Source organism: Saccopteryx leptura, chromosome 6 (genome assembly GCF_036850995.1).
Source record: "Saccopteryx leptura isolate mSacLep1 chromosome 6, mSacLep1_pri_phased_curated, whole genome shotgun sequence".
NCBI lineage: Eukaryota > Metazoa > Chordata > Mammalia > Chiroptera > Emballonuridae > Saccopteryx > Saccopteryx leptura.
In genome coordinates, this window is record NC_089508.1 from 124,383,101 (window position 1) to 124,395,143 (window position 12,043).

The following is a 12,043-nucleotide window of genomic DNA, read 5'->3' on the forward strand; positions in this document are numbered from 1 at the left end:
ATTTGTTCTAAAACTTCTAAAGCACTAGACAATTTTATAAAATAAAATAGTAAGCCCTGGACGGCTGGCTCAGTGGTAGAGCTTAAGCCCAGTGTGTGGATGTCCCAGGTTCAATTCCCAACCAGGGCACACAGGAGAAGTTTCCCATCTGCTTCTCCACCCTTCCCCCTCTCCTTTCTCTCCATCTCTCTCTTTCCCTCCTGCAGCCAAGGCTCCATTGGAGCAAAGTTGGCCCAGGCACTGAGGATGGCTTAGGTGCTAGAATGACTCCTGTTGCAACAGAGCAATGCCCCAGATGGGCAAAGCATCGCCCCCTAGTGGGCTTGCCAGGTGGATCACGATCGGGCGCTTGCAGGAGTCTGTCTCTCTGCCTCTCCGCTTCTCACTTCAGAAAAATACCAAAAAAATTAAAAAATAAAATAAAATAGTAACCAGGTTGTGATGAATAGTAAATGCTTTTACTGTTGTTTGTAAGCATTCAGAGAAGTAAAATGTTGGTATAATGACAGTTTAAAATAAAAAAGATCTTTCTATAGGTAATGTGATCTTTATATTTTTTAAAGTGTTGTGTAGCCTGCCCAGCATGCAGAAGGGGATGGGGACGTGATATCCAACGTCAGCCAGTGAGGGCAGTGGTGGAGAGCAGGAAGAATGTACACAGGAAAGAAGAGTGAGTAAAAGCAGAAGAGATAGAAGGAGGAATAAGCAAGCAAAGAAAGTAAAAGAAGAAAAAATATGAGAGAAAGGAGCATAAAAAATGTCTGGACTGCTTTGTCAGCAGTCCGTGGAGCTGCCTGGTGTCTGCACTGTGCAGCGGGCCTGGTTAGGGATAAACTTTGTGTTTCAGATCGATTCCGCTCAGCTGGTCACAGAGGTCATCCCCCTGCTATCCAAAGACCATGTTCTCTTCCAATATAATTCAGGAAGGAAAGAAGCATAGCTTCTTCCTCTACTGCAGAATTCTAGAAGTGAATTTAAGTAACCCTCCAAAGGGAAAAAAATCTTTAATCGCTGTTAGTATTATTATGGTTATCCCTTAAAATTCAGAGGAACTCCTTATTGTCAGATGAACTGTAGCGAACTGTGCTGGCGTGGTGGTAGCAGCAACTGTATTTCTTAGAACTGCTACAGCGTAAGTCCATGTGGGCCAGAACTTCACAGACCTGGCATCCTGCCAGGGGCCCTGAGGCCTCCAGGTCACTGTGTGAGAGCCCTGTGAAACCTTCCTCCCCCAGGATAGGCTGTGCCACATGGTGCCAGCTGTCTGCTGAGGAGGAGGGCAAATCCAAGCCTTCAGATGACTGTTTATTTCTGCAGCTTATTCTTAAGGGGTTGAGTACTCTTGTGTTAGTCCCAAAGGTCTCCAAAGCCACTTCCAGTTCCACTCTGGACTGGAAGTAAATGACTTTGGCTGTGGGTAATTCTGCTTCATTAATAGTCAGACTGTTGTCCCGATTAACCCTAAATCGTGTATTTACCCAGATGTGGATCATACTAGAGGTGAAATAATTTACCATAGACCCAGGAAAAAATTGTATATTATAATTGTAGAAAGTAGAAAAGAATAAGAAAGAACCAATATAATTTATTCTAATTTAAAATTCTAAAAATGTCCAGGCTGGAGATATTTGACTCTTCAATAAAAGACCTAAAATAGAGCCCCCACCCCCCCACCCCACCCCTGCGCAGCAATTTAGAATAAGGTATCACGCTGTCTGTGCTTCTCCTGTGTAAGAGGAGATGATGTTGCAGGAGGTCGAGCTGTATTGAATTATGAACATCAAGAAGAAAAGGTGGAGTAGTGGCCCACACCGGCCACTAGGTGACTGCCTTAAACCACACAGCTTAGTTGTCAGCCAAAGGAAGAATTTGTGGGGGCAGCAGCCTCATTAACTGTGTGTGTTAAGTCAAGGGAAAGGAAGGTTCAGGGAAAGGAAGGAAACGAGTCAGTCTGAGCTGATTCATGAGAGGCTTGGGAATTATGGGTTAATTTTCAGAAAATTCCTGTGAAGTATATTATAGCTAGTGCTAAGAATTACTTTTTAAAAATCCATAATTTCACTATTCCAGGGTTTCTCAACTTCAGCTCTGTTGACATTTTGGGCTAGATAATTCTTTGTTGTGTGGTCTTTCCTGTGCATTTTGGAATGTTTAACAGCATCCCTAGTCTCTGCCCACTAGATGCCCCTTTACCAGTATGACAACAAAACATGTCTCCAGACATTTCCAAGTGTTCCCTAGAGTCTACAAGGGCCCCTGACTGGGAACTGCTGAATGATATAAACAAACTAATAGTATTTAAAATGCAAAGAACCCTATTTCACATTGAAGAAAATATGCCCAGACATTAATCCAAGTCCTGCTTTTAGCATTTTCTTGCTTAACATAGGAATGAACCCTCAGAGGGTACCTGTGACAAGTTACTCCTTGCGGTGTGAAAGGCAACATAGCTTCAGAGTGAACAGGAGTATCCTTGCTAACCCCATGTTCCATCTTTTAGGCAGGAGAAAAATTGTCCTTATAGGAGCAAAGTCTGAACAACACCTTGTCTTGCCTTTGAAACATTATGAAAATGAATCTATTTCATTGACACATGGGAGTTCCCCCACTACATCATTCTACTCCGAGAAGCGATAGGATTTCTGAAAAATTCATTAAGAATTTAAGGTTCCTCAGTATACTTCTCAGGAAATATAACTTCTAAGTCAGTGTGAACTGACTTCTAGTTATCCTCCAACACCATGAGCCACATTTGTACAACTTCATTCTAATTAAGCTCGGAAGAAAGAGAGATGTCCGTGAGAACTCTCTGCTTACAGCGAGGAGAATGTACTTCCCTGGACTAAAAAGAAAATACTTAATCTGGACATTTCTTTGGAATGGTAGTTGTTAAGCTAAAGAGACTGCCATCTTGACCCATCTCCATTGCATCTCTTCAGGTGACACGGAATGATATGATAATGGCTGAAAGGCTCTTCGGAATCCTAGCACATGTCGCATCCTCCGAGTTACCCCAGTACCGCATGATTTCAATTCTAGGCAATGCCAGGTAACCTTTAATTTCTAGAGTTTTTATGGAATTACTGTTGCACTAGAAAAAGGAATACATTCCACACACCTCTTAACGGTGCCATTTATACATCTCACAAACAGTGTGTGTGTGTGTGTGTGTGTGTGTGTGTGTGTGGTTGGCCCTATTCAAAGTGTTGGGAATATAAAGATGAATAAGACAAAGTCCTCACTCTTGTGTGGTTTACAAGCTAACAGGCTAAAGGTAAAGATAAACAATTACAATAAAATGTTTCAGATGCTATAAGAGGGCTATTGGAGCAGAGGAGAGACTGACAGTGTTTTGGAAGAATGGAAGAAAGTTAGGGAAGGTGTCACAGGTAACATTTTATCCAGGTCCTCAGGAATTGGCAGAGAGTTTCAGGGAGAAGGTATAGGGGAAGAGCATTCAATGTGACTGGAGCACGAGATGATTGCAAACAGTATTCAGGAAACTAGATCTTCTGTGCTGTGCTAGGAGTATAACTATTATAGAAGGAGATAGTTTGGTAATCTCTATCATATTTCTGGATCCAGAAGTTGTGAATCCAGGTATATATTTTTAAACAACCAGGAAAAGAGAGTTTATCTTCAAGGGAATCCACATCAACAATAACTTCACAACAGAAGCGGTAGAAGCAGAAGACGGGATGACGACTCTATTGTTAAAAATATGGAACAAAACTAATCACCAACCTAGAACTCTATACACAGAAAAAATGTTCTTCAATAATGAAGATGAAATAGACATTTAAAAAAAATAATGAAAACAAGACCCAAGAGATTTCCCATCAGTACCCCTCCACTGAGAGAAACAATGGCGCTTGTAACTGAGACAGAGGAAAGGAGTCCCAGATAATAGGTCTGAGGTGCAAGGAAGACTGGGAGCACAGGAAGTGTTAAATTTGTAGGATAAAGCTAAGTGAACATTAACTCTGTAAAGTAGCAGTAACAATATATTGTGGGGTTTAAAAATATAGACATAAAATACACTACCACAGTAGTATATCTTAGGAAAGAGTAAATAGAGATGTAGTAATAGCTTCAGATGTCAGTGAGTTAAGAGTGCTTGTTGTAACTTCTGTGGTAACCAAAGAATAAAAGAATGTATAAAGCTTCCAATCTAGGGGTGGGGAGGTGGGGAGAAGAAAAATAGAACAAATGTAGAACATGTGAGTCAAATAGAAAATAAAGGAAATGTCAGATTTAACCTAAATGCTACTATGTTGGCACTTATATTTGTAGCAAAAGTTGGTGGCTTCAAACAAAACACCTCCTCCACCCCACATCTCTAGGTCAGCAGCTTGGTTTTTCTGCTTCCATGGGTACTTTGTTCGTTCTGCAGTCACCTACCACCTATGGGTTAGGCAGGTGGCTCTGCTGATCTAGCCTGGCTCTCTCATTTGTTTAGAGGTTGGCTGGCAGTATGCTGGCCTAGGAAGGCCCTCAGCTGGGACAGCTTGTCCCTGCTCCACATGGCCTGTCCTACTCCAGATATTTGCCTGGGTTTGCTTTTAGGCAGAGGCAAGGTTTGAAGAGAGAGCAAAAACATACAAAGCCTCTTGAACTGATACACCATTATTTCCAGTCGGTTGGTCAAAGCAAGTCACAGAGAAAATGTAAGGGACTTGGAAGTAGACTTTTCCTAGCTGCAAAATCACATTATAAAGGGCGTGGATTCAAGGGAGCCATTAATTATGGCCATCAATTTAACCAGCCCACCTCCATGATAAGGTGCACATGTACTAATGTTCTGGTTAAAAGCCAAAGATTATCAGACTGAATAAAAAAAGAAGTTCAACTCGATGTTATTACGGGAGACACATCTGAAACATAAGGTTATCTAAAGTGTGGGGTGGGGGGAAATAAACAACATGAGGACTAACCAAGATAAAACAGAATAGCCATGGAAGACTAAACAGACAAGGTTAAAAGCAATACTCGAAATATAAAGAGGATCATTTCAAAATGATAATTTAATTTGTATGCACTCATTAGCATTGCCTCAAAAACTTTTAAGCCAAAAGTTAACAATACTGCAAGTCCACATTACACTGGGGAGTTGTCATGTACTCTGAACAAATAATAGAAAAAAGATGAAATAGTTGAACAACAGGATTTACAATTTAACTCAGTAGACATTCAGAGAGTGTTGCCCACAACAACTGCAGACTGTACATTATTTTCAAGCACACCTGGAATATTTATAAAAAGTGACCAAATGCCATTCATAAAGCAAATGTCAACTTATCTCATGTTCTCTGTTCAAAATGCTATTAAACTTTAACTCAATTACAAAATGTTAATTGGAAAATGTTCATATGTTTGAAAATTAAGGAACATTTCTAAACCCACAGGTTAAGGAGTTTTATAATGGAAATTTGAAACTACCTTGAACTGAAATATAATAAAAATATGACATTTCAGAACTTGTGGGATCCTGTGGCCAAAGTGGTAAATGGAAACTTTGTAGCCTTGAGGTGGGTCTGTTAGGAAAGAGTAAAGTCTGAAATTGAATGGGCTCAACATTGTATCTAAAGAAATAATAGAACAGCAAAGTAATTCTGAATAGTTAAAGAAAAGAAATAATGACTTTAAAAACGATTAGTGAAAAGTTGATTATTTGAAGAGACTAATAAAAGTGATATAAAATGTATATCACTTTATATGTAGATGTATATCACATTACTCTTGTAATAAAAAAATCAATAAATAAAATCAGTGCTGATAAAGACCTATATAACTCACTTTTTTCTTTATAAAAGTGAGAGTATTGCCTGACCAGGCGGTGGCGCAGTGGATAGAGTGTTGGACTGGGATGCGGGAGTCCCAGATTCGAGACCCCAAGGTCGCCAGCTTGAGCATGGGCTCATCTGGCTTGAGCAAGGCTCACCAGCTTGGACCCAAGGTCACTGGCTCGAGCAAGGGGTTACTCAGTCTGCTGAAGACCCGCAGTCAAGGCACATATGAGAAAGCAATCAATGAACAACTAAGGTGTCCCAATGAAAAACTAATGATTGATGCTTCTCATCTCTCTCCGTTCCTGTCTGTGTGTCCCTAATTATTCCACTCTGACTCTCTCTCTGTCTCTGAAAAAAAAAAAAAGAGTATTATACTACCTAAATATCCAATAAAAGGGTCTATTAGATAAATTGTGATCTATATAAAATTGATTTTTATATATTCATTAAAAGTACTAGTTTTTAATATGAAAAACGCTTATTGTATCACATTAAGTGAAAACAGTATACAACATTGGATGTTTAGTATTATCTTTACTTTTTACCAAAATGTATAGAAAAATCTAGAAAGAAGTAAGTTGGCCCTGGCCAGTTGGCTCAGTGGTAGAGCATCGGCCTGGCGTGTGGATGTCCCGGGTTTGGTTCCTGATCAGGGCACACAGGAGAGGCTCCCATCTGCTTCTCCACCCCTCAGCCTCTCGCTTTTCTCTCTCTCTTCTCCTCTTCTCCCCTCCTGCAGCTATGGCTCAATTGGAGTGAGTTGGCTCAGGGCACTAAGGATGGCTCCATGGCCTCTGCCTCAGGCATTAGAATGGCTCCAGTTGCAACAGAGTAAGGGCCCAGATGGGCAGAGCATCGCCCCCTAGTGGGCTTGCTGGGTGGATCCCAGTTGGGGGGCATGTAAGAATCTCTTTCTGCCTCCCTCCTCTCACTAAAATAAAAAATAAAAATAAAGAAGTATGTCAAATATAAAGTTTTATGGATTTATATATATTTATGATCTATAGATTTATGAGTGATTTTTATCTATTTATACTTTTAAAAATTTGTATTCCTTATAATTTCTAAAATGATTGTGATACACTTTTAAATTATAAAAAGGAAAAAATAGGAAGAAATTTTCAAATCTGTATTTTTCTTTTCTGTTCCCAATCTTAAGTTCATAGTAAAGTAATAATATCTCTTTGTTTATGGACACACTGAGTGGCAGAAACCAGAAAGCCAGTTTCATGGAGGAGGAGTTACCATCCTCTGGATTAGGCTTCTGGGTCTATGAGTGATACTCTGAGCATTGTTTCTGTTCCCTTGGTAATCACTGTGGCTTCCGATCATTATTTACCCCTGCTCGGATCTTGCCCTGATATGCTAACAGTTGGAATTTTTTGGTTCTGTTTGTTTTGGTTTTTTGCCTGAACGTAAACCAGTTTCCCTTTCCATTTTCTAGCTGTGAGTAATACTACGGAGCTGCATGATGGAACATGAACTATTTTTGTGATTTCTAAGAGGATAACTAACATGTTTTAGGGAATATGAAGACTACATATATAATTGGGGTTTTTTGTACTCTGTGATTACTTAATTTTTGTATTGATTTTCATAATGTAGAGGTTCTTTTCACTTTAGAAATGCTTGAGATATGTTTGTATTGATGATTGGGACTTATGAAACAAGAATTTGGGTTGAATAGCTTAATTGGTAGAAAGACTGGGATACTGAACTGAGCTCAAGTAAATAATAAACTCAGACTCATCAAACAGATATTTAAAAGAGCATATGTTCCCTTCTAAAATCAACAACAACAAAATGAACATATGTGAATAGATCTTTCAAGTAACTCTCTGACTCTCTTCACTGTCTTTCTACAGGAAGAAGCAGTTCAGGTGTCTGCAAGAAATCAAGGGGAAAAAACCTGGGGTTATCAGTGAGGAAAATAATGACAGCAAAAGACTCGTAGGAGAAAACACCAATCGTGCTGTGCTGAATTACACTACGAGAGACTTTTATAATGAAAAGCTAGAGGTACAGCTACCACTACGTTTTGGAATCTGATGCCTGGATATATATCCCACCTGGCTCAGGACTTGGCTGGAAAACGTTTCTCCCTTACTCAGTTAAGACAACCTCGTTGGTGTTGTTCTGAAATGTTAGCCATCCTTAACATACAAAGGTGGGGACAGTCAGAACCAGGCATTAGGAAGAAGTAGAGCCCATTGTTCTACTAACATTATTTCTGCAGGGGAAAAAAATCTTTAAAAAATTGGTAGCAAAAATCTAGACCAAAATCGGACCTGGAATCCTCATTTCTCTGAATGAAGAGAAGGGACACTGCTTGCTGTGCATACTGAACTAGCCATGGCGGACCTGCAGGGGGCACACTTCTGTTCTCTCTGCTTGAGTCCTTGATGTCTTAACTCACTTCTCTCAAGCTCCTACTCCTTAATCATGTTATCCAATTTTGACCTGTTCTGCTTCCACTATAACTACTTAGGCAAAGTGTTCAGAAGTTTATTTGGGGGAACACAGAGTTAGGGTGTTGCGTCAGCTACAGAGAAGAAGAGCATGCACTTTCGGCCTTAGCAGAGCTCACGAAAAAGCTGGGGAAACAACTCAGCTAGTTAACAATAGAATGCTAGATTATACATTGAGGGACTAAAGGGCAAAAGAATAAGAGACCAGACAGCGTTGACTGAGCACATTTATATATCTATATATATGCAAGGCACTAGATATAGCTATAGATATATCATATATAGATATATACAATTTGAAATGAAATAGGCAAGTAGTTTTTTTAATTTTTTTATTAATTTTAATGGGGTAACATTAATCAATCAGGGTACATAGGTTCAGAGAAAACATCTCCAGGTTATTTTGACATTTGATTATGTTGCATACCCATCACCCAAAGTCAAATTGTCTTCCGTCACCTACTATCTGGTTTTCATTGTGCCTCTCCCCTCCCCCAACTCCCTCCCTTTCCTTCCTCGCCCCCACCCCGTAACCTCCACACTCTTGTCCATGTCTCTGAGTCTCATTTTTATGTCCCACCTATGTATGGAATCATATAGTTCTTAGTTTTTTCTGATTTACTTATTTCACTCAGTATAATGTTATCAAGGTCCATCCATGTTGTTGTAAATGATCCGATGTCATCATTTCTTCTGGCTGAGTAGTATTCCATAGTATATATGTACCACATCTTCTTTATTCAATCATCTATTGAAGGGTTTTTTTTGTTGTTTCCATGTCTTGGCCACTGTGAACAACACTGCAATGAACATGGGGCTGCATATGTCTTTACGTACCAGTGTTTTTGAGGTTTGGGGGTGTATACCCAGTAGAGGGATTGAGGGGTCATAAGGTAGTTCTATTTTTAAATTTTTGAGGAACCACCATACTTTTTCCATAGTGGTTGTACTACTTTACATTCCCACCAACATTGAATGAGGGTTCCTTTTTTTCCACAGCCTCTCCAACACTTGTTATTACCTATCTTGTTGATAATAGCTAATCTAACAGGTGTGAGGTGTTATCTTATTGTAGTTTTGATTTGCATTTCTCTAATAGCTAATGAAAATGAACACCTTTTCATATATCTGTTGTCCATTTGTATTTCTTCCTGGGAGAAGTGTCTGTTCATGTCCTCTTTCCATTTTTTTATTGGATTGTTTGCTTGTTTGTTGTTGAATTTTATGAGTTCTTTGTATATTTTGGATATTAGGCCCTTATCTGTGCTGTTGTTTGAAAATATCATCTCCCAATTAATTGGCTGTTTGTCTTGTCAGTTTCTTTTGCTGTGCAAAAGCTTCTTAGTGTGATGTAGTCCCATTCATTTATCTTTGCCTCCACTTCCTTTGGCTTTGGAGTCAAATTCATAAAGTGCTCTTTGTAACCAAGATCTATGAGTTTAGTACCTATGTTTTCTTCTATGTAATTTATTGTTTCAGGTCTTATATAAGGTCTACCGGAAAGTTCTGTCTGTTTTTGGAATAAAACAAAATACAAATTTTTCTTACCGTCAATAAACTTTATTAAATAATATAATTGCCATTATTATTAATGATTTCTTGCCAGCGTGAGGGCAATTTGTATATCCCATTTTTGAAAAATGTTTTATCTTTTGATGCGAAAAGTTGAACCAGTGCTTGTTTGATACCTTCTTCATTTTTGAATTTTTTGCCCTTCAAAAAATTTTGTAAGGACAAAAACAAGTGATTGTCAGAGGGTGTTAAGTCCAGGGAATATGGTGGATGCGACAGACATGCTTCTGTAGCATTTCTTCCTTGTTGAAATTCGTAAAAATTACAGTGGCGTAAATGAACTTTATCAGTAGCCATGGGTACACTATCGCTTCACACATAAGACTAACGTGAATCAACTTTGTTTTAGTTAATTTGCTACTTCAGTATGTATACATTAAGTGATAAAAATAGAGAAGCACACATGCGCCAAATAAACATGTGCTTATATGTCGAAACTTGTTGTGATAGAAACTGACAGAACTTTCCGGTAGACTTTATATTTAGGTCTTTGATCCATTTTGAATTAATTTAGGTACAAGGGGACAAACTGTAGTCAAGTTTCATTCTTTTGCATGTGGCTTTCCAGTTTTTCCAGCACCATTTGTTGAAGAGGCTTTCTTTTCTCCATTGTGTGTTGTTGGCCCCTTTATCAAAAAATTATTTGACCATATACATGTGGTTTTATTTCTGGGCTTTCTATTCTGTTCCGTTGGTCTGAGTGTCTGTTTTTCTGCCAATACCATGCTGTTTTGATTGTCATGGCTGTATAATATAATTTGAAGTCAGGTATTGTAATGCCCCCCAGCTTCATTCTTTTTCCTTAGGATTGCTCTAGCTATTTGGGGTTTTTTATAGTTCCATATAAACCTCATGATTTTTTGTTCCATTTCTTTAAAAAATGACATTGGAATTTTGATGGGAATTGCATTAAATTTGTATATCGCTTTGGGTAATATAGTCATTTTGACTATATTTACTCTTCCTATTCAAGAACAAGGAATATTTTTCCATTTCATTATATCCTTTTCGATTTCCCTTAACAATGTTTTGTAGTTTTCATTATATAGGTCCTTTACATTCTTTGTTATGTTTATTCCTAGGTATTTTATTCTTTTTGTTGCAACCATGAAGGGGATTGTTTTTTTGAGCTCTTTTTCTGATGTTTCATTGCTGGCATATAGGAAGGCAATGGACTTTTGTATATTAATTTTGTATCCTGCGACCTTACTGTATTCGTGTATTGTCTCTAGTAGTCTTTTTGTGGAGTCTTTGGGGTTTTCGATGTACAGGATCATATTATCTGCAAAAAGTGAAACTTTTACTTCTTCTTTCACAATATGAATGCCTTTTATTTCTTACTCTTGCCTGATTGCTCTGGCTAGAACTTCCAGCACTACGTTAAATAAGAGTGGAGAGAGTGGACAACCTTGTCTTTTTCCTGATTTTAGAGGAAAAGCTCTCAATTTTATGCCACTTAATATGATGTTAGCTGATGGTTTATCATAGATGGCATTCATTATGTTGAGATATTTTCCTTCTATACCCATTTTGTTAAGTGTTTTAAACATTAAATGTTGTATTTTATCAAATGCCTTTTCTGCATCTATTGATAAGATCATATGGGTTTTGTTCTTTGTTTTGTTGATATGGTGTATTACATTAACCATTTTACACATGTTGAAACATCCTTGTGATTCCAGGATGAATCCCACTTGATCATGATGAATTATTTTTTTTAATGTGTTGTTGTATTTGATTTGCTAGTATTTTGTTTATTATTTTAGCATTTGTATTCATTAGAGATATTGGTCTGTAGTTTTCTTTTTTTGTGTTGTCTTTGCCAGGTTTTGGTATGAGGGTTATGTTGGCCTCATAAAATGTGTTTGGCAGTATTGCTTCTTCTTCACCTTTTTGGAAGACTTTGAGTAGAATAGGAACCAAACCTTCTTTGAATGTTTGATAGAATTCACTAGTATAGCCATCTGGCCCTGGACTTTTATTTTGGGGGAGGTTTTTAATAGTTGTTTCTATTTCCTCCCTGCTTATGGGTCTGTTTAGACTTTCTGCTTCTTCATGACTCAGTCTAGGAAGATTGTTTTGTTCTAGGAACTTATCCATTTCTTCTATATTATTAAATTTGGTGGCATATAGTTTCTCATAGTATTCTACAATAATTATTTGTATATCTATGATATCTGTGGTGATTTCTCCTCTTTCATTTTGGATTTTGTT

General features: G+C 38.1%; 1 protein-coding gene across 9 annotated transcripts in view; it reads left to right on the plus strand.

The window, feature by feature from the left end:
- LRRC49 (leucine rich repeat containing 49) overlaps positions 1-12,043 on the plus strand; it is a 182,496-nt gene that overhangs the window by 158,747 nt on the left and 11,706 nt on the right. For all 9 annotated transcript variants that reach the window (XM_066342958.1, XM_066342960.1, XM_066342959.1 and 6 more), the window contains 2 exons: positions 2,940-3,049; positions 7,655-7,808. In XM_066342958.1, the coding sequence (XP_066199055.1) occupies positions 2,940-3,049; positions 7,655-7,808 (264 nt within the window). The remainder of the gene's footprint in view (positions 1-2,939; positions 3,050-7,654; positions 7,809-12,043) is intronic.